The sequence below is a fragment of the Muntiacus reevesi genome, chromosome 10 (genome assembly GCF_963930625.1).
Source record: "Muntiacus reevesi chromosome 10, mMunRee1.1, whole genome shotgun sequence".
Classification (NCBI taxonomy): domain Eukaryota; kingdom Metazoa; phylum Chordata; class Mammalia; order Artiodactyla; family Cervidae; genus Muntiacus; species Muntiacus reevesi.
Genome location: NC_089258.1, coordinates 2172207 through 2195862, shown reverse-complemented (window position 1 = coordinate 2195862; position 23656 = coordinate 2172207). Strand labels below are relative to the sequence as shown.

The 23656-nt window shown below is 59.0% G+C and overlaps 2 protein-coding genes across 9 annotated transcripts in view; both read right to left on the bottom strand.

The window, feature by feature from the left end:
- The window catches only part of DMTN (dematin actin binding protein), a 30867-nt gene extending 16339 nt beyond the window's left edge, over positions 1-14528 (bottom strand). For 2 of the 7 annotated variants that reach the window (XR_010664579.1, XR_010664584.1), the window contains exon 1: positions 9044-9831. The gene's annotated coding sequence lies outside the window, so the exon portion shown is untranslated. Of the gene's footprint in view, positions 1-5787; positions 5913-7887; positions 8065-9043; positions 9832-13950; positions 13992-14505 lie in introns of those variants that run through there. The other 5 variants (XR_010664581.1, XR_010664580.1, XR_010664583.1 and 2 more) reach the window with 5 other exon arrangements.
- A 209-nt stretch (positions 14529-14737) lies between these two features.
- Positions 14738-20989, bottom strand: FGF17 (fibroblast growth factor 17). Of its 2 annotated transcripts, none has more exons than XM_065946616.1 (5): positions 19809-20989; positions 19600-19636; positions 16486-16663; positions 16211-16317; positions 14738-15172 (listed from the first exon to the last, which is right to left on the bottom strand). In XM_065946616.1, exons 1-5 carry the CDS (start codon positions 19841-19843, stop codon positions 14879-14881), a joined length of 651 nt encoding a protein of 216 aa, XP_065802688.1. In that variant the 5' UTR covers positions 19844-20989; the 3' UTR covers positions 14738-14878. The 2 variants fall into 2 exon arrangements, with proteins under 2 accessions (XP_065802688.1, XP_065802689.1); XM_065946617.1 differs by having other exon boundaries at positions 16486-16630.
- Positions 20990-23656: the final 2667 nt, after the last annotated feature.

Genomic DNA, 23656 nt, shown 5'->3' with positions numbered 1-23656 from the left:
TGATGGAAAGTGGAGACACAGGGAAGCACTGTGTCTGTCTGGGGACAGCAAACGTGGCTGAACGGTGGAGCTCAAGAGGTTGAGACAGTTTTAGGGCAGGAGGCTGGGGACCAGATTGTAGATGCCTTGAGTTTAGACTAGAGGATTCCGAATATATTCTGTGGGCAACTGGGGCTATGGAATGCTTAGGAACTTTTTTTCAAAATGAAGAAGTGATAGATCTAAGCAGTGCTTTGGGGAAATGGGTCTGGCTGCAGACTGGGAGATGGATTAGAAGGTCCACAGAGAGACCAGCCAGGAAGTCATGGCCGTAGTCTAGGCAGGGGATGGTGAGGCACTGGACTGGGGCCTGGGGCCGAAGAGGCAGAATGAAAAACAGAACTCGATCTGGAAACTCCACCAGAGTGAGGAGCAGGTAGTGACAGAAGGGGAGGCAATGAGCTCACTTCTTGTCAGGTTGCTATTGAGGTGGGGGCAGTCGCGGGAAACACAAATTTGGGAGCCATTTGAGCTAGAGGTGGTAGTCCGCACATGAGGTTGCCAATGGAGAAAGAAGATCAAAAATAGCACTCTGGGAAGTACCTGGATGGACTAGAAGAAAAAAGGAGCCGGAGTTGGCCTGAAGGGAGGGCGAAGATGAGGGCAAAGACTGGACAACCAGCTGCCTGAGGGCGGGGGTATACCTAGTGATTCTTTGAATTTTCAGTAAAGGACCTAATAAACAGTGAAGGTGCAATAAATACTGAGAGAAAGGGTGGTGTGTGCTCATGCTCATTCGTGTTCGACTCTGCAACCCCACGGGCTGTAGCCCACCAGGCTTCTCTGTCCATGGGATTTTCCAGGCAAGAATACTGGAGTGGGTTGCCATTTCCTTCTCCAGGGGATCTTCCCGACCCAGGGATGGAAGCCCTGACTCCCAAGTTGCCTGCATTACAGGCTGACGCTTTACCACTGTGCCACCTGGAAAGAAAGGCATCTGGGGAGGGAGAGAGGGGTTGAGAAAGAATGTCATGAAGGAACTTCCCTAGTGGTCTGGTGGCTAAGACTCTACATTCCCAAAGCTGGGGTCCTGGTCAGGGAACATTCTACAACTAAAGATCCTGCATACTGCAACTGAAACCTAGAGCAGCCAAATACATATATATATTTTCTTTTTTTAATTTTTTTTTCTTTAAGAGAGAGAGAGAATGTCAAGAAGCCCAGAGTCCATTGCCCAGAGAAGGGAAGATGCGTGGACAGGAGAGACAGCTCACCAGTCTGGCTGTCAAGGCCGGGCAGCCTCTGAGAGCATCCGCAAAGCATGAAGCCTCCTTGTTGGAATGGGGTGCAGGGCAGAGGGGTGCAGGTGACCAGGATGCATAGGCCAGGGAGGCGCAGCTCTGAGAAGTGTGATAGGCAGGCAGGCGGCAGGAGAGTAACTATGGAGGAAGTGAGCCTGGCTGAAGGTTTTTCAGGAAAAGGGAGACCTGAACAGGTTTGTAGGCAGTGGGAGTGAGGAGTAAAGGCTCTCAGTGGAGAGTGAAGGGTAGAAAGAACTATGGCTCCTCTGAAAGGAGAAGAAAGGGAAGTTGGTAACTGCAACCTAGGGGCATTTAGAGGGAGCTGATCCCAAACAGGAAGCTTCTATTTTCCCAGGAAAATTGAGAGAGAAGGGCATATGCAGACCCAACACGTGGGTTGAAAGTGAAAGGGTTAGTCTGTCAGTCGTGTCAGACCCTTTGTGACCCCACGGACTGTAGCCCGCCAGGCTTCTCTGTCAGTGGGATTCTCCAGGCAAGAATACTGGAGTACATTGTCATTCCTCCTCCAGGGGATCTTCCCCACCCAGGGGTGCAACCCTGGTCTCCTGCTCTGCAGGAGGATTCTTTACCATCTGAGCCACAGGGAAGCCCAGGTGGGTCAGGCAGAGGCTGAAGAGAGTAGAAAGGACTGTAAGGGTCATGGTGGGGCTTGTGGACAGCTGAGCAGCTGGGAGAACAGAACTTCTGCGTGTCCTGGAGCCTCAGGCTGAACCTGGGGGTGGCCCGGGCGACCTTCCCTTGAACACCATTTGTGGGTGGCTACAGCGTGGGGCAGGGACTGCCCACCAGCGTGGTCACTGCCCAGAGAGTGAGGGTAGGGGAGCACCGTGAACCAGCTCACAGGTTACAAGGTCTTGAACTGAGACCCCCCACTCCCACTCTCCCCTGCACAAACACGGTCCTACAGGCGCAGCCACTCAAATGATTCAGATTAACGATGTCCGCGCTCTGGCCCCGGCCCATTCTGCACAGCGCCTCACTCATCCCCGGGGCTGGGTCTCCTCGCCTTCTGCCCCGAGCAATCTTCTTTCAGGAACTTGCACAAGGGCCTGGTGAGTTGGCCAGCACTCTGCGGCAATTGTTAATATCTTACCCTTTCGGGGACATGGCACGTTAATTCGGGACTAACCTTAAGGAGTGAAGGTCTTTCTAGCGAAATATTAAGCCAGCAGAGAAAATGTTTTGGAGTGGAGCAGGGGCGTGGGGGGAGGGAAGGGCGAGGGGAAGGGAGGGGCGCAGGGAGTGTTTTCGTGGCTTCTCTCAAATCACGTCTTACGCCCGCGAACCGCTTACTCCACCCACGCGTAGCCCCTCCCAAAGCCAGTTTCCTCGCGCGTCCGCACCAGCCGCCCCTGCTCGATCCGCACCTGCTCCCAGCCCGCGCACGCCCCTCGTCTCTGCACGTGCACTCCCAGCTCCCGGCTGCCTCGGGTGTACGGACCGAGAGGGCAGGCTGCAGCAGGAAGGGAGGGCGCCAGGGGAGGAATGGGAAAGCGCCGCGGAGGAAGGCCAGCCCAGGTGGCGGAAGGGCCCTCTCAGCCGCGCCGCGGCTCCCAGCGCTTCCATCTCCGCCCCACCCTCCCCCAGCTGTGCAGCTGCGCCTTATCTGAGCCCCCAGCCCGGCCCCACCTCACACCGCCCGCCCCGTCTCCATAGCAACTAGAGCCGCTTGGCCTGGGTGATAAGGCCCGCCCATCCATCCCCGCGGGGGCCGGTTCCAGGTAGGAGCTGAACCTGCCTGGACTCCCTGGGCTCTGAGAAATGGAGGCTCGACCGGCAGACCCGCGGTCTGGATCCTCTAGTCAGCCTTCCCCCGCTCGGTTCTAAACCAGCCACCACTTGCTCTGGGCCAGGGACTTGCACCCATCCTCTCTCGCTTCACACAGGCTCACGTCTCCCCATTAGGCGATGAGTATACGGCTGAGAGTCTGACTTGCCCACTGCCCCCGCCTCCACCCCCGCACCTCCCCATAAAAGCCAAGCTGGAATTCCTACCCAGGTCTATCTCGGGTCGAAGCTAATGAATGTTCTTTTCCGCGGGTCCCCAAAGATCCCACTTTAATATGGACTTGGGATTTGGGGTCCCGCGCGCTAACCTTATACTGCGGAACCACCGAAATCCTGCTCGCTGAACTGGCCTGTGGACCAGGAGCAGAGAGGCTGGGGGCGGGGGTGGGGGGTTGGCATGCGGGCTCTGTGCCTTGGGGCAGGGACGAGCCAGGCTGGAGGCTGGCTGTGCAGACAGTAAACGGGTTACGAAATGGGCAGGCTGTCCCCGTAGGCTGGGGGTCAGGTGGGCACGATTCTACGCCTCTCCTTTTTCACCAGTTTCATTCACAGTCCCTGCCTGCTTCACCCCGTGTCTGAGTCCCATCCCGCTCTTTCTGCTCTCCATCCCCTTTTTCCTTCCTTTCTTCATCTTTCTTCCCTCACTCTGTTTCCTTTCACCCTCTCCCTCTCCCGGCCCCACCCCCGCAGTTACTGTGGCAACCACTCAATGCCAGAAATAAAAGCAGGATCCAGCTAGGTCACCAGTTTCCAAAACAGCATCCCAGGGTGGAGAGGGGAAGGGTGGGCCAGAGCAGCCTGGCCCGACAGGGGAGGCCCTCAGCCTGGGGTCTGTGTCTGTGTTTGGGTAGTGGGGGACACCCACAGTTGTCCCTCAGATCCCCCTACCCTGGGCTGGTGGTTCATGGGAACATCCCGTGCCAAGTCTGCGCCTGCACCTTTTTAAGACTGTTGGAGTACCCATCCCCTCCTCTCATTTTATCCTTCTTCCCCACCCCCATTTTTAAGCCCTGCTCTATCTGCTAGGAGTAGGGTTGGGGTTCCTCTAATGCCAACCCTCAGCAGCACCCTCTTCACCACACTCTGCTGAAGCATCATCACGCAGGGGCAGGAGGGCCCAAAATCTGGGTCCAGTCTTGGGAACACAGCTGCTCAAGGTCCTGCTGCCCCTTACTTCTGATGACAGCAGGGCCCGGCCCTAGGCTCCCCCTTCCACCCTGCTCCCCTAAATATGCATCTCATCTTCTGGTTTCTTTTTGCTGTCTCGGGTTTCTGTATCCCCAATCTACACCCCCAGCTCTGAAGAGGCTCCTCTTTCTGTGTCCCCCAGCCCCTCAGGTTTGCTTGGTCCTCAGCTTGTTCCTGCTCTGGCCTCTATTTACAGCTGTTGGCAGCTGGTGGTGTCACTTTAACCCAATGGATGGATAGGGCTGATGGAGATGCAAGGAAGATGGCCTCCCAAATTCAGTTTCCTGAATCCCAGGGGCATCCCTATTCTGCTCTTTACATATACGCATAAGCTCCAAAGGAGGAACTCCTCAGGCCTGCCCCCCAGGTGGACAGTTTGGCTCAGGTGATGGACACGTGGCCGCGGCAAGGCTGACAGCGCGGAGGGCAGACTCCCCCTAGGGGCACAGGCACTTCACCTGCACAGGCAGCCCCCGCTGGAATGCAGCGGCAGAGCAAACGCCCGCCTGCAAGATCACGCCCCCACTCCCCCAGCAAGGCCCCCCACGCTGCCTCTGACACCCGCTCACACCCCCACCTTGTCTCCTGTTCTCCACGCCACAGGCACCTGCCCCACGCGCTGACACCCCCTCCCCAAACACGGGCCTGGCAAGGCACACAGAGCCCCCCTCACCCATCCCGTGGGCACTCACCATGTGCCCTCCTTCCCAAAGCAAGACTTCTCCCATACCTATCCTTGCTCCCCTGACTCTCGCATCCTGGCAACCCAGTCCCCCCAGAAGGAGACACTCTGCCCCCCAAAGGGCAGGGAGCCTGGCCTGCCAGGCAGAGGGAGGGGCCGAGCTAGCAAGGGGATACTTCTGATCCTCCTTGGGTGCCTTTGCGTCTGCTCAGCTCCCCACACCCTACCCACCGCCCCTTCAAGCATTTCTACAGCCCACAGCAGGAGAGCACCATAGTCAGGCCTGCGGCCACGCCCTGCCACCTAGCCTGGCCAGCTACGGGCTGGAAGGGGGCTCCTTGGGCCCCTCCCCCAAGGAGCAGGCCCCACACCAATGGCACTCAGGCTTCCGAGCGAACTACTCCCCTCTCAAGAGCATCTGTGGCAAGGTGGCAGGAGACTGGCAGACCGGCAACCCCCACTCCCCTCCCATCATTCAGCAAAGACAGAAAGCTCTCCAACCCACCCAGGTGACTCACCCCACCCTTCACAACCCACCATCATTGAGACGTCTGGCCAGCATAGCTAGGGGAAAGGGGCTACTCAGTGATACCGTGGCTCACCCCAGCCCCCCAAGTCAGAAGGAGGTGGATCAGACCAAACCCGGCTAGCCTCAGGGTCCAGCCCATTCTTCCACTGAACAAGGGGCCATAGCTGTCCCCTCCCCAGGGACTCCTGTTCCCACTCAGAACCTCACTTCAAGGCAGGTGCTGTGGCCAAAATGCCCACAGAGGAGAAGAGAGGCAGGGAGGGGAAAGGGGCGTGGGTATTGGGGGTCCTGCCACCTACCTCTTCCCAGACACTGAGGCCCAGATGCTCTGAGGCCCCAAGCCGTCAGGGGCAGACGCAGATCCGGGGTTGCAGCTTTTGCTGACAGTCCAGGTAATAGGAGACTCTTCCAGGAGCCCAGCGTGCTTTCCCAGAGCATAAATAACCAGATAAAAGCCGGCTTGGGGTGGGAGAGTGGGTGGGGAGCTGGGGAAGGAGGGGACCTACACTCTGGGCCCCCACTCCCGCCCCCACCCTACTCCTCCGCTGATCCCGGATCTCGATGCCTGGCCAGGCGGGAGGGCGTGTGCGCGGGTGGGCAGGCCAGGCAGACGGCGGCAGGGCGGGCCGCAGCTCCCCGCTCCTGCACCCTCCCCACCTCCAGCTGATAGCGTGTGGCCGCTGGCCTGCGGGTGTGTGTCTGTGTGTCGGCTCTTCACCTCGCCTGCTCGCTGCAGCTCAATCCATTCCAAACAGAGGAGCATTAACCGGGCCTCATGACGAAGCAGAATCGGAAGCAGACTCGGCCAGCCGCTGGCCTTTTCCCCTTTCCCACACCCACCCCCTGCCCCCGGCAGCACTCAGGCTCACACACACAGCCCCTCAAGCCGCCTAAACAGCCAGCGTTTGCCTGGGGGCCGGGGGAGGGGGCTCTACTGATCACAGAAAGGGTGAAAACACTTGGCTTCTCCAAGCACCTGCCTCTCCCACTCATCACCCACCACCAGCCAGGCCTCTGGGGTCCCTGCGCCCCCCCAGGGTGTGAAAGCCCCGTAGATGGATGGCGAAGGGGAGGGGTGTGTGGGCTGGATGCCAGAATTGGTTACCCAAGGATTAACCCTCTCCTGGGGAAGATAGAATGGGAGGATTCAGGAGACCAGGTCCTCAGAACAAGAGACCAGGTTGGCCTTTCCGTAACCCAGAGCCCCGGGGGACAGAGCACAGCGTAGTTAGTGGGAAGGACGCAATTCTCTCTCCACGGCAGAGTCTTCAAAAGAGAAGCTCCTGCCACGGCATGCCCAGGCCCCTGCTTAGAACTGTGGGAGCAGACACCGGGAAAACCACCCCCCACTCCGGGACCCTGTCACTGGCCTTTTGGTTCCCTCTGGGCTCAGAGCAGAGTCTGGTTCATGTATGACCCCTGAGAGCAGGTGAGGGAACCCTGCCAGCTGACCCTGGCCCCAGTCCTGCCCCCTCTCCACCTCTGTGCACTTGCCTACCTAGGCAGGCCTTACTGTTGCCCTGGTAACCACTGCCCACAGCCTTCAGCTGATGCTATCAGCTGTCGTTGGGGAAATCTAGAATCTGGGGAGGGGGTTCTGGGGTAACAGAATGGAACAATCACAGGGGGAGGGTTTTGAGGGGACAGCTCAGGACTTGTTTCTCAAAGAGAGAAGGGCAGGAGAGGCCAGGTAGGGACAGGAAAGGAGAGGCGTGTCTGCGGGAGACAGAGAAGAAAGAATCCCAAAGGATGGACTCCAGAAAGAGAGGAGAAATGAAGACGACAGGTCGCTGAGTGACTGAGGAAGAATGGAAAGAATCTGGGCTTAGCTGTTGGATGTACCGCGGAACGGGGAGACAGGGAGAAACACAGGATCTATGGAGCCATGAGAAAAAGGCCAGGAGACGCTGCAGGAAGAGGTGCATCCGTGACGTGGCAGGAGTGGGCCACACATCCAGCAGAGGGGAACCAGGCCTTTCTAGACAGCCAGCCAGGCCTCTCAACTTTCTGACCCTGCAGCCCCACCCTTATTGCCCTGGCCCCACCCTCGTCCTGCACAGCCTCCATCTCCCACTCCAGGAGACCAGATGCCAGGGAGCCCTTTAGAATTCCTCATTTTCCCCCACGACTTCGGCTCCTTCTCTGTTTTCCTGTGCCACCCCCTCCCCCAGACCCCATTCGGGAAGATTCTCCTTCCGGTGCCAGGGTCCCCAGAGGTAGGGCTGGAATGAGCTGTCGCCAGGAAAGACAGCTGGGGGCAGGGGCCTGGAATGAGGTGGCTCGGGAGGGATGGACAGGAGTGGGGCATCCCCCAGGAAAACAAGCACGCTGGATGGGGGGGGGGGGTGGCGCGAGGGGAAAGGGCAGGGGCAGGGGGAGGGGACGGGGGTCTCTGGTACCTTCAAGGGCCTGGGGCGTGGGGCAGGAGCACAGCGGCTTCCTCGGTGACATACACCTCCATCCCTCGGCGCATCTCCTCTCCGCCTCCCGTTGCCAAGACAACCTACCAGCTCAGCCGAGGAGGCAGCAGCAGCAGGGAGGGGGGGAGGAGGCGGCTGTGACTCCTATTGCCTCCTCTTCGGTGATGGAGGGAGGGGGCCTCAGTGCTGGGGTGGGGGTGGGGGAGCTTCAGGAGCCCCACCACTCTCCCCTTCCTTCTCCTTCCATAAGGCTCTGGGATTGGCTCCGGGGCGGCCTCAGGAGAACCTTAATTCAGGGCCAGATAACAGGCCCGTCTTGGGGAGGGGGAGACGCCACTGGGCAGCATCCCCCAGTGGAGGAGGCTCAGCGTGGAGCTGGGAAGGATGGGAGGAGCAAGGGAGGGATGGCTTCTGGCAGGAAGGAGAGGCCCTGGGTGCGGCTGGGCCTGGGGCTCAGAAGTCTGAGTGCCAGCCCTCTGCTGTCTCTGAGCACCTCCTCCCAGCCATAGACCCGCTCGTTCCCCTGACTGAGAGGAAGGTCGGAGCTCGGAAGAGAGCTCTTTCATTCCCACTGTCCCTCGGTTGGTAGGAATGTCCGTCCAGGGGCAGGCCAATACCTTGGTGAAACTCTCCCGAGATCCAGTCCTGCAACCGAGAGGACTGCGGAGTTAGGGCTCCCTCTGTCGACCTGAGGCTTGGTAGCTGTCAAGGTCACTCCTTGCTGAGGGATCCTGGTGTGTGTGTGTGTGTGTGTGTGTGTGTGTGTCTGTGTGTGTGTGTGTGTGTGTGTGTGTGTGTGTGTGTGTGTGTCTGTGTGCTGCGAGGGCACAGCCAGGCCAGAAGGCCCTTCCCTCTCCTGCCTCCTCTCTGGTCTTGCCCTGTGGACAGACTTGCTTTGCCTCTAGCCCTCTCCTCTTGGGGAGGCCCCAGACTCCTCAAGGCCAGTGGAATGGTCCAGTCTTCCCCCTTGCTTGCCGGTCACCCCATCAGGCTGGGAGGAGACTGGAGGCAAAAGCTTCAATCCCAGAAGCAAGCGCCCCTGAACACCAGGTTACCTGTGAGCTGGGCCTGGGCAGGCTTCCTGGGCCCCGCTGGGCTGCACCCCGCAGGCTGCTAAGGAGAGGAGCGAGCTTACCTTTAGGCTCGGCGGTGCCTCAAGGCCTTGAGGATGGGTGCTGGAGTCCACAGGAGGGGGCGGGCGCTCCTGCCCCTCTCAGGAGGGTGGTCCCAGGCCCAAGATACCTCGTTCTTGGTTCTTCCCCAGCAAGGTCACCGGCGTCAGCTGTCCTGATCGGATGCCGGCCCCGCGGCCTGCCCCCTCCCTGGGGCCTGAGCCTCCTCGGTCTCACTCCAGTTCCCCTTGCCCCGCCCCCTGCATGGCCTGCCCGAGGAGGTCTAAACATTAACTCCTGGAGAGGCTGGCTGGGCCCCTGGGTGGCTAAGAAGGGACAGTGCCAGAGAACTGAGTCAGCGGAACAAAAAGAAAGACAAGCGCCTCCGAGTGAGCCTTCCTCACCATGCCCTATCTCATACATGCCCTGTCTCTGAGCACTGGATTCTCTGACTGTCAGACCCCAGAACCTTAGTCCCAGCGGCTGCCCCAGACCAGCCCAACTCCTCCAGTCCCTCACCCCACACTTGCCTCTGGTCACCTCCTTTCTTGAAGCCGCTCACCATCTCCTCCTGCTGCAGCAGAGACCTAATCGCCATAGCGTGGCTCAATCCTTTGCTGCCACTTCCTGAATGCAAACTTTCAGTGCCAGCCAAACCCATTCACGGCTCCTCCTTGCCCTGTAACAAATCTCAACGTTTCCCTGCCTCGGAGCCCTTCTTCCCCTGCTGTGTTCACTCTCAATATTTCCCCCTTGCGGGTCTTCTTTGCTAACAGAGATCCTGTTCATTCTTCAAGATCATGCAAACCCCAGCCCTTCCCAGCACCGCCCCCCTGCATACATCCCGGGACCCGCTGTGCCTGGCCGAGGAGTGGAGGACATCACACTCTAGGTGTCACAGACAGGAGACAATCTGGACCGTCCTCCTCCCTGGCTGGGGGTGTGGGTGAGTTAACATCTCCGAGGCTGAGCCCACCCACACGTGACATGGGAATAATCTCACCCGATAAATGAGGGGCTCCACGTCAGCTCGCCTTGGGTGCTGCCTGGCACATCTCTGGAGTTCAGTACACATCAGTGTCTTTATTTCCTCCCCTTTCACTCTTTGGGGATGTATCACCTTTTTTTTTTTTTTTTTTTTTGCCACACTATGGCATGTGAGATCTTAGTACCCTGACCAGGGATCAAACCCACGCCCCTGCAGTGGAAGCCCGAATCCCTGATCACTGAACCATTAGGGAAGTCCCATGAATGTACAAATGCTGCTTTGCAATCTTTGGTACATCCATTAGGGGTAAAAGAGATTCTCACAGTCCTTAAAAACAACCGCCTTTTTATAGGTATAGCCTATGTGCTAAGTCGTTTCAGACGAGTCCGACTCTATGACCTGTAGACTGTAGCCCACCAGGCTCCCCTGTCCAAGGGATTTCTCAGGGAAGAATACTGGAGAGGGTTTCCATCCTCCTCTAGGGGATCTTTCCAACCCGGGGATCGAACCCATATCTCTTACATCTCCTGCATTGGCAGGTGGGTTCTTTACCACTCCGGCCATCTGGGAAGCCCCTAGGTTTATCCACCCCCGCCTCAAATAAACTTCAAGCATCTTGAGTTTGACAGAGGATGACACGCTATCCTGTCCCTCTTTTTTAGTAACTGAAGGACTAGCACAGCAGCTGTATGTTGTAGGAAATGCATAAATATTTGGATTAATGGCTTAGGACCCCTCCTGCTCAAGTCCACCGAAGGATGGAGCTTAGAGGCAGGATTTTGGCTTTTCATCCTACCTCCACCTTCAGGGACCACAAGGTGCTGGGCCAATGGCCACTGACTTCTTTCTGGGTCTCCAGTTGGTTTATTTCTTCAATAAATACTCTGTGTAACATACCGTGCTGGGTATTACGGGGGAGCCAAAGACTGACTGAATCTACATCGGAGTCCCTTGTTGTCCTGCAGAACCATTACACGAACATGGTGAGTTCAGTTCTGGAAAAGCTGTGATATGATAGGTGCCCTAAAGTCAGGGCAAGTTCATGGCCAGAGGAACCAAGGACAGCAGAGATGGCCGCTGCCCCTGGGGGAGTGAAGGGCATCTGTGGAGCTGAGGAGATGGCTGTGGTCTGGACATACTAGCATGCTGGCGAAGGGTATCCTGGGCAGTGGGAAACTCATGAGCAAAGATGGGTCCAGTGGGAATTCCTGGGCAATTCAGTGGTTGGGACTCTGTGTTTCTACTTCAGAGGGAAAGGGTTTGATCCCTGGTCAGAGAACTAAGATCCACAAGCTGTGTGGCATGGCCAAAAAAAAAAAAGGCCCAGTGTGCCTGATGGATGCAAAGGTTGTAGTTTTGCCAGCATTCTTGAAGGGGAACTGGAAGGACAGGGCTGAAGGGGGCCTGGGCAGGACTGGGCAGGGGCTTGCAAGCCATGCTGAGTCTGCTAAAGATGGTGTGATAGAGGCAGAGCTGTAGTTGAAGAGAAGGTAAGGCGATTTGAACAAACTATGTGATGTCCTGAGGAGTGTGTGCGTAGGAGAGAGACACGTGGAAACCATTGCAGTCATTGAGACAGAGCTCAGTGTCTCTGCAGCTTGGGAAGTCCAGCCAAGGTGCAGAGTTTGGGGGAGAAAGCAGTTGGGCGGCAGGTGACACGCTGATTTTCTCAGAAAGAGACAGGGGAATCAGAGATAGGCGAAAATCTCGGGGCCGTTTCTACGAAGCAGGGCCAGGAAAGAAACAGTCTGAGATGGAAGGAAGAAAGGACGGTCTAGGGCGGGCCGGGGAGGAAAGAGCTTCCAGGACAGGTGGTCCTTCCAAGTGTCCAGGGCGATGAGACTGGGTCACAGTCAGGGGAGTCAGAGGGACTGAACAGAGAGACGCTAGTTAGAAGCCAACTCGGAGGGCTAAGCCTGAGAGGATCTCTGCCCTGGCTTCCTGGCTCAGCTGCCCTCTTGCCTCAGCTGGCTGGTGGAGGACAGGACAGAAAGGGTGAGATCAATAGGTAGGCTATTCTTGGCCAGAGTTCTTGGGCATCCTAAACGGAGCACAGGGTTTGAGGCGAGCTGCCACCGCCCCCCTCCTGCCACACCCTCCCTGAAGTGGATGTGTCCAGCTTACCCTGAGTGTCTTCCCCGACCATGTCCATCCCCAACCCTCACGCGCGCGGGCTTGGAGACTTAGGGCGCCCAGAAGCAACCAGAGCTGCTGCAGCCATCGGAGGTTTGCGGGAATTCTCCTTCAAATTCCTGCCACAGCCATAGATACTTTCAATCCCACCTCTGCACCCCCCGACGTCCCCACACCACGTCCCAGTATTAGAGACCCATTCCGTCGCTTTCTTCCTTTCAGCATCTTGGAAATCACCCAGGTGGGAGGGAATGAGCTGAACACACTCTTTTTTTCTCCGCACTCGCCTTACACATATCTCCCCAGAGCATGAAGAGGCACCCTGGGTGCGGAGCCTGCACTCCGCAGGGGCACGGAAAGGTGGGCTGAGATGGCTCGGGGGGCCCAGCCAGAGGGCCCCGCCGGGACCGTGACCACGAGTGGGGGGAGACCTGCCAGGCCCGGGTGGGGGTGGCGCGGGCCTCCCCAGCTGCCTTCCTCTCTCACCCTTCCCCGTTCCCGGTCCCTCCCCGCCAGGTCTCGCCACCTCAAAAAGCGAGAAAGGAAACAGTGAGGGCTTTCTGGAGCCGGCCCCCAGAGGCCTGTCTGAGCTGGGGAGGTCACAGAGAGGGAGGGAGGGGCCGGAGAAAGGCAGAGAAGAAAGGGGAGGCAAGACAAAGGGCCCCGTGCACCTTTGAAGCTCGCTCTAACCCCAGCCAGGGAGGGGTGGGGGTGGGCCTGAGAGCCCGGCTGGGGGGAAATGGTCCAGAGTTTTAAAGAATGTCTCAAATTCCTGCGGAAATCAGAGGGATTGTAAGAACTCCCCCTCCCCAGCACAGCCCCTTCTCAGCCCCCTCCCTCAGCCCCCCAAGTCCAGTCTTCCACACCTGGGGCCCCAGCCCTTTGTCCTCAGGTAATTGCGGGGCGTTGCCCCTTCCTTGAAAATCCCATTGAACTCGCCTGTTCTGTGCAGTAGTTACAGGCCACCCTCCCTACTCCTCCCCCGCCCCAAGAAAACGACTCCTACTCGTTTCCCGCAGTGTCCGCCAGGATTAAGACTCTTTGTGATTGGGGGGGAAGAGGAAAAAGCAACCTAGTGAAAAGCAATTATGGCAAGCTGGAGGGAGAATGGGTTGGGGACCTCCCTCTTGGCTATGGCCGTCTAAATTCCCCAGGAGTTGGGGGTGTCAGCCTGGTCTCCAGTCCTCACCCAGGAGAGGTGACTGATCCCCCCACCCCCGTCCACTTGGACCACACTCCACTCACCTCCCCTTTTGACTAACCCAGCCCCACCCTCCGCACTTTCCATTCTTTCCTTATTTTTAGGCCACTGTTGGGAGAAGAGGGGAAAAAGGGATGTCTTTCATTCTTCTGTCTCCAAAATCCACACCGCCCTCGCCCCTTAACATTTGCGCAGAAAGGGAAGGGAAATTGAGGCTCATCCGCAGAAGAGAGGGCTCAGGGAAGGGTTCCGAGAGAAAAGCAGAGAAGGGGCCATTGCTAGGAAGGGCCTCCCTCCCCCCTTGACAAGATTAAAAACCGTGGCAAAAGAGGAAAGGGGCGGGTTTTATGGCCTCTTAGTTCCACTCCCCAAACGCACACCTGGAGGCGCCCGGAAAGCCCACCAGAGGAGCTCCGGGCCGGGAGGAAGGCGGGGGAAGATCGCCCCTGCCGCCCGGCGCAGCCGCCTTCTCCCGCCGCAGCCTCTAGCGCGTTTCCCCCAGGTGTGGCCCCCGCCCCGCCCCCGCGGGGACCCGGGCGCTCGGGCCGCGGGCTCGCCCGGCCTCCGCTTCTGCCCCTCCGCGCTCCTCCCCCACCCGACCTCCTCACCGGAAAAAAGCAATCTGGCTCCCGGCGAGGAGGCTGCGGCCTCGGCCCCGGCGGCTCCGGCCGGCCCCAGGATTGGGGTTTCTGCGCCCCAGCAGGTCGCACGGGACGCGCGGTGCCAGCCAGGAAACCCGAGCCCGCGGAGGAGGGGCGCGTCGTGGGCCGCCAGCCTCCCGGGGGTGGAGGTGCGGGGCCTGCCGGACCATCCCTCCCTCCCGGCTGCCCCTGTCCGTGTCCCCTGCCCCTGCGGGGCCGTGGCGGGGCCCAGCCCGGCCTCCACCTGTCGCCCCACGCCCGGGCCTGTGCGCTCGCCTCTTCTCCTCTCGGAGAGGAGTTTGTCCCAGTTTGTCCCCAGTTCAGTTTTGCAGTTCCCCCGCCCCCCTTCAGATAACCTGTTTGCAAGAAAAATGGTTTTATTCCGGGGCTGGGAGTTGAGGGATGGGGGTGCAGGCCTGGGTAGTGGAATGTGAAGAATGGCCAGCCCTCTTTTTTTTTTTTTTTTCTCTCCCCCCCCTTTTTTTTTTCTTTTCTGAAACCAAAACAAAAGTCCCTTCCTACCGTCTGGCCAGGAGGAATTCGGAGGCTGGGGGCAGACTGAGGGAGCCGCGGGGAGGAGAATTTGAGGAGCCTTGAATCCGCTGACTTTCCCATTCGGTTCAGGGAGCCTGACTTTTCTACCTTCCTTCCTGGGGGCCCGCCCACCCTCAGGGGAGACTCCAGCGTGGGGCCCCGGGGAGCCGCCCTAGTTAGCGGCAGTCCTGCCCCTTTCCAGCGGGGGTGGGGTGGGAGTGTGTGGCTGGGATGCTCTGTGGTCCTCCGCATCCCCCTCGGGGGCCCTGGCTCCCCGGCCCCCACACCCAGCCCAGTCTTTGGATTAGGAAGGGAGGGGATGGGAAAGCCGGAGAGTGAGGGGCGGCCCCCGGGTCCCCGACTACGTCAGGGGCTGCGGCCTCCGCGTGCGCTTGGTCCGGCGGGTGGGCGCCGAGCCCACGAACTCGAACTGCTTCTGCCTCTCGGCGTGGTTGGGGAAAGGCAGCTGGCCCTGGTAGAGGCGCTTGATGAAGTGAGCTTCTCGCTGGTTCTGGCGGCTGCGGGAGGCCTGACGGGGCCGGCCCTGCCGTGTGAAGGCCATGAACCAGCCCTCGTGCCGGGCATTCTGGAAGGCCGTGTAATTGTTCTCCAGCACGATCTCGGTGAACACGCAGTCTTTGCTCTTCCCGCTGGGCTGCCGAAGGGAGGAAGCAGAGAAGGGGAGTTTGTCTGCCCACCCTGGCTGGCGTGTCTGCCTAATGGGCCGATGTTACAGGACCAAGGAGGGACCAGGGAGGCTGGGTGCCCGAGAATGTCTGCCTGGTGAGGTGGGCACCCTTGATGGAGAGGCAAAGGTGGACAGAGGAACTGAAGTCGGATCCAAACTTAAATACAACCCCGCCCTTTAAGTTGTACACCTTGAGCAAGGTATGCAGCCAGGCTGAGCCTTGGCTCATCCAGTCGGGTGTAATGATCACGGTAACTACGCAGTTCAGTGCATACCCGGGGGCACTCATAAAGCAGAACCGTCCTCCATCTGGGTGAATGGTGTTGCTGGGTGGAGGGAGGGTAGGCAACAGTATGATGGAAAGAAGGGGTAAACGTTTGTGGAATACCAGCTATGTCAAGAACCAGGCACCCACCCATCTGGCTCTGTAGATGATCTTGACACTACGCCCATTTTACAGATGAGAAGACTAGGACTGACAAAAATAAGCAAATATTTGAGAACGGCCAGAGTCAGCATGCAGGATGGGCTGATGCAAAAGGAAATGGATTCTCCCTGCACAGCTCTGGACCCACGTTGCAGAGAGTGTGACTAGCGGTTACACGAGTAGGTGGTTAGTATGAATCTTGCCACTTGGAGCCTGTGGACTCCACTTACCTTGGGCAGGGGTTAAGAGGGGAACTTCTGGCCTTCTCAACACTGATCAGGCCTTAGCCCTCAACACGAGGGCTGGCACGTGATGTAGGTGCTAAAATTCTTCCTCATTATACTGAGAAATTACCCCATAAACCAGAGCCAAGGATCCTTATGGGCCAGCCAGTGTTCTCAGAGGGCTTCTAGACCCACAGGGCCTAGAGGGATCAGAGGGAGGCTGAATGGTGGGGTGAGCGCAGAAGTCACAGTCCTGGGTGGGGCCCCGCAGAGGGTGGCGGGATGCTGCGGGACCCCGCCTGCCCTCACCCCAGAAGGCGGTTCATCTGTTCCTCCCTGTCCCCCAGGCCTCACCTTTCCGATGAGCTTGCCCCGCTTATTCATACAGATGTATTTCTCACTCTCAGCCCCCTTGATGCGCACCCGGCTTCCGAACGTGTCAGTCTCCACTATGAGCTTGGCTGTGGGGAGGGGGAGAAACCTCCGTCCATTGGGGCTGCCGGCCCAGGGGTGTAGCAGGGGGCCTGACCTCTGAATTGGGGAGGGGGTGAGGGGCATGGGGGCGGGGCCTTGGACCAGGCGAGGCCAGACAGGGGTGTGGGTGGCCGCCCATGAGGGCTGGGTCTCACCAAACTTGTTGCCGTCCTCAGCGGTGGCGGAGATGCGACGCCCGGTGACCTGCACGTGCTTGCCACTGGTCCGGCTGTAGAGCTGGTACTCACGGATCTGCCGCCGGCTCAGCTGGTCGGTCATGGCACCCTGGTCCCTCACGTACTGGTTAAAATTAGGAGACGGGTGATTCTCCCCCTTTGCGGTTACCAAGGGAAAAATAGTGTCAATTTGCTTTGGGAGACACCACGGCGGGTCCATCCGGGGGAGGTGTGCGGAGGTGAGTGTGGTAGGGGCAGGTCATTTGCCCTGTGAAGTAGAGGTGTGGGGTGCAGGGGGCACTTGGCTGTGACCTTCCCAGGCCAGTGTGTGTCAGTCATCATGACCTCTTGGCTCCTCGTCTGCCCTGGAGCAGAGGACTGGAGGCTGCCGAGGCTCAGGCTCGAGCGACACTTGGGGACACAGTTCAGGTCTGGAATCATGACCCTGGGAGCTGGAAGAAAGCTTCAAGCTGGTGTTATGTGATCTCCATGATCTAGGGAGGAGGTGCATGGGGCCACACAGATACTTAGTGACAGACCCCTGCCCTGCCTCTAGGATGGGAGCTTGTCCCTTCTCCAAAATGCCAAGGGCTTGGTTCTGTTAGCCAGGGTGACCAGATGTCTCTCCAGTCCTCCGCACAGGCCATGCCCAGTACATGCACACACATAAATGTGTGCACGTTCACACCAATGTACGTGCACACACAGCAGCTGGCCTATGGACCATTGTGGGGGCACTAAAACTCTTCTTTGCAGCTCCCGCAGGGCCCCTGGAAGCATTTCTTTACACCTCTTTACAGTGCTAACCAAGAACTCCTGAGCTCCCGCCCATCTCCCCTGCCACTCCCCCTGGGTGCTCAGGGCCCTAGGAGAAGCCATTGCCCCATTCAGCATTCCTCCCTGCTCTAGGGTTGAGAGGCCTCCTTCATGGAAGAAGGTGGAGAGGTACTATCAGTGGGGGCCCAGGGACTGTTCTGGGAGGCTGCCTGCCCACACCACAACGTAACAGAGGCTCATGGCCAGTTGGGGGTGATGCTGCCTCCCGCTGCTTCCCCAGTGGGGAGAGGGGCCATTGCCACCATGCATTGTGGTGCATACAAAGCCAGGACAAGTGCCTTCTCCAGCATGGTCTCTCTTTATCCATCCGCAGACCGCTTCCTGCCTGCTCCCTCTCCAGCAGGGTGCACCCCTGGATGACATTTCCCGGCTGCTGATGACAGCTCCGGCTCTAGCTCTGAAATGTTTCTCCACCTGGATCCTGCTGGCCTGTGCTGGGACAGCCTTTCCATGCCCCAGATCCCTGAGTCCACCTTGATCCCAGCTCACTCGCAACCATCTGCACAGAGCTAGACCCCCCAGCCCCAGCATCTGTGAGGGGCCTCTGTCTCCTGGAGGGCGGGTGGGAAGGACCAGCTTGGAGGGAGGGGGCGGGGAGGGAGCAGCTCCAGGCTGGCAGCGGAGCCTGCGCAGGGATAGCCCTTCATGTGTGCATCACTGCCCAGGGCGGACCCCAGCTCCCCACAGCCCGGGAGTGTTGCCACGACCCCAGCCCGTGGGAGCAGTTCTGCCCATCCCACTTCTCCACGGCCCTGAGAAAACCTGAGGCCAGCATTTGGGGTGGGGGACCTGCCTCCGTGCCAGGGGGAGGAGGTCCGGCCCGTCCCCCGCCCCAGCCTCCTGGCCCAGGTTCAGACCCTCCGCCCCTCTTGGCGGGCAGCCTCCTCCTGTCTGTCTGTTCCAGGTCAGGAGCAGAGAGGGGGCCCCCTCCCCAAAACCCCCTCCTCTCCCCATCCCCCCTCTAGCCCTGCACAAAGGCAGCCCCACGCCCCCCCACAGCCCACAGCCCACAAGTCGCTCTCCCCGCGGGACCTGGCCTGTCCCTTTCATGTTTCCGCTGCGGGGTGGGGGTGTGGGGGACCTCCCCTTCCCCTGCCGCAGACAGCTGCTTGTCAGACGGCTCCTCAAGCATGGCTGTGGTCCGGCCTGCTGGCCCCCCCACCAAGGGGGCGAGGGGGCACTTCAAGGGGGAAAGGACAGCTTTGCCACCTTCCCGGAGTCCTGAATGGGGCCTCAGCCAGGCCATAAACGCCTTGGCCAGCCGCACCATTGTGCTAATTCCCCCTCCTGAACAGGTTGGGCCCACCCCCAGCCCCCTCCTGGCCGAGCTGGGGGCTTTCTTCTTGCTCTCCCTGGATGTGTGAAGCAAAAGGCCTGGAACGGGGGCTAGAGCAAAAGGGGGAAGGAAAAGGGGGGGTGTCTCTCTCTCTCCCACCCCCCCACTGCTTCAAAGGCAGCCCCTTTCCCTCGCTCAGAGAAAAGGCATTTACCTTCAAAAAAAGTCCCCACTGGCTATGAAGAGAAGCCGGCCTCTGGCCTGGGAAAGCCAAGCGATGTCTCCCCAGAGCGGTTCTGGACCAGTGCATTTTAATAGCTGCACTTTTACGGAGGATCACAAAAAGGGACCGCGCCTCGCACGGGGGGCTGTGGCTGGGGGGAGGCTGACTTGGGGTTGGGGGTGTGGAGAAGCAAACCCTTCAGTCTTGTCCCATACAAACCTCTGGGCTTGACCTCATTGCCCTATAGGTAAGGAGTCGCCTGCCCTGGCTGGGCATTCTGAGTGCCCACAAGATGCCCCCCCAGGACTATGACCGGCAGGACATCTGTGTTGGTGGGAGTGGGGTGGGGTGCGTGGCACACACAGGTGCTTTTGCATGGAAACCTGTCCTTTCTCGAGAACTTGCAAGTATTGATACAAGCCTCACCTGAGCCATCCCCTCCGCCCTCTTCCGACCACTCCCGGGCTCCATCCCTCAGGCTCGGCTGCCCCTGTGCGTTTAGCCTTGGGGGGAACCCAGTGTGGAGGGATGGAGGGAGCGGGAGAGACCCCAGGGGAACTGGGCTGAAATGAAAACGTCTATCAATCCCCAAATCTCCTACCCCGTGCCATCCCAGCCCCCCAAACCTCAGAGTCTTCTGCATCGGAGAAGAGGCCAGGATATGCCTCTGTCCACCAAAAGGAGACTGCACGCCAACCCCCGCATTGGTAGGGTGAGAGAGATGGGGAGAAGCTAGGTGGGGGGAATGCCCACCTACCTGAGTTTGACAGCAGAGAATCAGCAGCTGCAGGCACCTGTGTGGGAGATAAAGTGGATCTGGTTGTGGGTGCCAAAACAGCCAGCCCAAGGGTGCCCCAGGTGCCCACCCCGTGGTCCTTGTGGCAGTCCCAGGACCATCAAGTCTGCCCCGGAGGCTGGAAATGGCAACAAGACAGCGGGGTCGGGGTCCGAGAGCAGCGCACTTACAGTGTGAGGTTGGGCAGCAAGCGGGTGGCTCCCATTGCCGGAGAGGTTTCTTGGGGCCGTTTGCCCTCCTGCTCCCAAAGTCAGGAGCAGATGTGGGCAGTCCCCAGGGGCAGAGTCCCAGAGAAGCCAAGGTCTCTTCGAGTCACAGGTTTTCAGTGGAGAAGAGGAGAGAGAGGGGAGGAGGAGAGAGGGGCGGAGGGGCAGGGGGAGGACGGTATAATTGGGAGACTGAGGTGTGAGGGGTCCACCTTCCCGGCCAGTGAGACTGCAAAGCAGCCACTGGCGGGGTCGCTGCCAGCCTCTGGCGGGGCTGCCCAAACGCAGAGGACGGAGCTGCTGGGGGCTCCTGGATCAGGAGACAGGCTCCTGCGTTGTTCCAGACCCTCAAGGACCTCAATGGCAGGGTCCTTCCTCCTCTCTCCTCCTCCTGGCCCACCTCCCCAGGGGTGAGCTGCAGGTATCAATCAGTCCAGGCCTGGGGTCGCTGATTCTGGCTCTCCGGGTGGAAATTACCAGGAGCAGCCTTAAAAGGAGGAACCTCCCTCCAGGGGGCAGGAGGTGGGCTTGGCTAGGCGCTTCCACTGCCTCTGTCACCCCTTGCTCCCCCTATCTGCTGTCTGGCCACTGGGAAGGAGGGGTTAAGGCTCTCCCTCCCGACTAGCAGCAAATGGGGGGTGCTCCAGCTTGGGAGCCAGGGGCAGGGAGACCGCGAAGCTGGGGCTCTGGGTGGATCCACTGAAGTAGAGCAGGCATCAGCCGCTTGCCTCTGGGTCTCCGAGGTTTCCTCTGAGAGATGGGCAGAGCGATGCCTCGGGATGTTGGAGGACCCAATGAGATAGTCACGCTCAAGCAGAAACCAGAGATATATCTTCTGGGCCCCACTTGGCACCCCCCCCCCCCAGGCCGGCAGCCACCTCTAGCGCCTCTGGGAGCTGAGAGGAGCCTGGGGCCTCCTGCTCTCATCCCCCAGCAGCTGTCTGGGATAAAGTGCCCAGCAACCTCCCAGTGGCTCCACACTGCCCAGACCATGCCCGGTATCACCCCATTCTGCAGGCGAGAAAACTGAGGCACATCGATAGGTCGTTTGTTCAGGATCACCCAGCTAGTCCCTGGTGGCTCAGATGGTGAAGAATCTGCTTGCTCTGCAGGATTATCCATGTTCAATCCCTGGGTTGGGAAGATCCCCTGAAGAAGGAAATGGCAACTCACTCCAGTATTTTTGCTTGGGAAATCCCATGGATAGAAGAGCTCAGTGGGCTACAGTCCATGGGGTCTCAGAGTCAGACATGACTGAGCAACTAACACACATCCACAGACCCATCTAGCAAATGACGTGGTCAGGTTTCCAAAGTCCCTGCTCTTTCTCTTCCACATGCATTCTTTCTACGGTGTCCCCACCCTCCCGGCCCAGCACAGCTCCCATGCAAGATGCCCCAATATCCCCGGTCCTGGGAGCTGATGAGCTGGGACTCTACACCATGGTTCCTTCCCTGCAGAAGGTGGCTGACGGTGCCTGTGGGAGGGGGCTAGTGCTTAGGGGGCATCTCTGGGGGAAGCTCACACTTCAGCTGTAGGCTCCCCGGAGGTCACAGTGCCCCCAGGTTGGGAAGAGAAGGGGAAGTGCTGGCTGGGGATTTATTTACCTAAAGAGATGAGGCAGAGGGAGAAACTCTCACCTTCAGACCTCCTTCTCACCTTCCTGAGCTGGAACAATCCACAAAGTTGTCTGCCACCCCTCCCCACCCACTGACAAGCAGGGACACCTCGGGTCCAGCTCCCTGCTCACTCCCAGCTCCACCCCAGGCGCCCCGCTGGGGGCTCCAGGGTGAGCTGAGCCTGAGCTGGCCTGGGGGATGCAGCGTTGCCCCTGGCCCTGACCTTTGTAACCATGTGCCTGGGTTGGAAGCAGTCAGCATGCGTGCTTGCCTGCTCGGTCCAACTCCTTCCGACCACATGGACCGTAGCCCACCCAGCTCCTCGGTCCGTGAGATTTTCCAGGCTGGAGAGGGTTGCCGTTTCCTCCTCAGGGGAGCTTCCCTGACCCAGGGACCGAATCCATGTCTCTTGTGTCTCCTGCAATTGGGAGGCAGGTTCTTTACCACTTGTGCCACCTGGGAAGCCCCGGAAGCAATCAGAAAGACTGTCAAAACTGGAAGGGATCTTAAGAGATTCTTCCTCTGGTCCCGCCTCCTCATTCACCAGCGAGGTCCAGAGAGGGTCTCACAGCTAGTTAGCAGCGCAGTTGGGACCAAGGTACCGATGGTCCCCCTGGTTATTTCCATTTTCCACACTGGCAGCATCACCGGGGGCCCCACTGAAACTCTGCCTCTTCCATGGCCACCTCCTGATTCTAACTCTCCACTGATGGGTGCCGGCTCCCTCTTCGGAAGCCATGCCCTCATCCTCACCTGCTCTTACTCCCTGGAAGAGTATTAAGAGCTACCTTCTTCTGACCTCAATCCCTAGGACTCACAGGTAAGAGCAGAGAGGCTTAAGCCTGGGGTCTGGGGTGCTGGGGTAACCTTGGGGAATGGAAGGCAGTGAGGAGAGGCAGGTGTGAGGAGTTCCATCCAGGTCCAAGGTCTCTGAGCCAGATAGCCTGGTTCCTGTCAGTGGGGGAAGGGCCTGCTCTAACTGGCCAGCCCCCAGCCCAGCCTGGGTCTCCATGGTAACAAATGTCCGCTGTCAAGCTTGGCCTTGGGGCTCAGCCAGGGGGCTGGTGCCAGGGACTCTGGGGCACTGCTGGGCAGCCTGTTTGTGCTCTTCGTCCCTTCCTGTTCTGCACCTGCAGGCCTGGCTTCTGACTCTGCTCCTTTACTCTGTGGGAACCCTGGTGATGGACCCCAAGTGAGGAATGCTCCAGGTCTGGCCTCTGAATTTTACCCCTCTTCCCTGGCCCAGGTCCTTCCAGGCTGTGTGACCTGTGGAAAGTTCCTTCACCCTTCTGGTCTCAGCTTCCTAATTTTTCAAAAGGGAATGGCCACAAGCGATGATGTCAAAACTACCATCCATCACATCAGCTAAGAGGAAGGACACTTCCTGAAAAGTGTCAAGTGCTACAAGAATGAGGGAGAGAGAGGCAGAGACCCTCTTGTGTAGTCCAGCCTCAGTTTACCTAAACTTTGACTTTCTCCCCTGATGTGAGGGGGCTGGGAGGGGCAGAAGGGTGGAGTTCATTAACATTTAAGGGGGTGGCAGGAGGTGCTAAGGGGAGTGAGGAGTAGCCTGGGTCCTGGTGGTTAATCCCATTCCCTAGTGCCAAGTTCAACACCCCCCCAGCGGGGACGTCTCACGCCTGCCTCTGGCAGCCCAGCTTGTGCAGACAGGCGGCCACCTGCAGGCCTGCCACTTGTCACCACCTGCTCGACCTCAGCCCACCCCTTTCCTGTTGACAAACAGAAGAGCTTGGGCTGGGGAAGAGTGAAGGGCAAAGGCCTCTGCAGCAATGCAGATCCCCCCCACCCCCCCAGCCAGCACGTGGAAATCAAACATAAGCAGTCTAGCTGTTGACTGTGGCCGAGTCAGAGGAAAGGACATCAGGGGCGCTTGCCTGAGGCTGGAGCAGGGGAGAAGGCGCTGAGGGGAACACGGGCTTTGCCGTCACGAGCTCTGGACTGCCCATCCTGGGCGCCAGTTACACACGGACTCAACTCTCACCCCTGCTCTCAGTTTGAGACCTCTCTGCCCTCCGACTTTCATGTCTGCCTCTCACTCACAGGGTGGTTAAAAACAGGGCCCTGGGGTCAGACTACCTGAGCCAGAATCCTGGCTGTGTGACTTTGGGGTAAGGTGTTTAACCTCTCTGTACCTCACTTTCCACATCTGGGAAATGGGGCTAATAATACCCT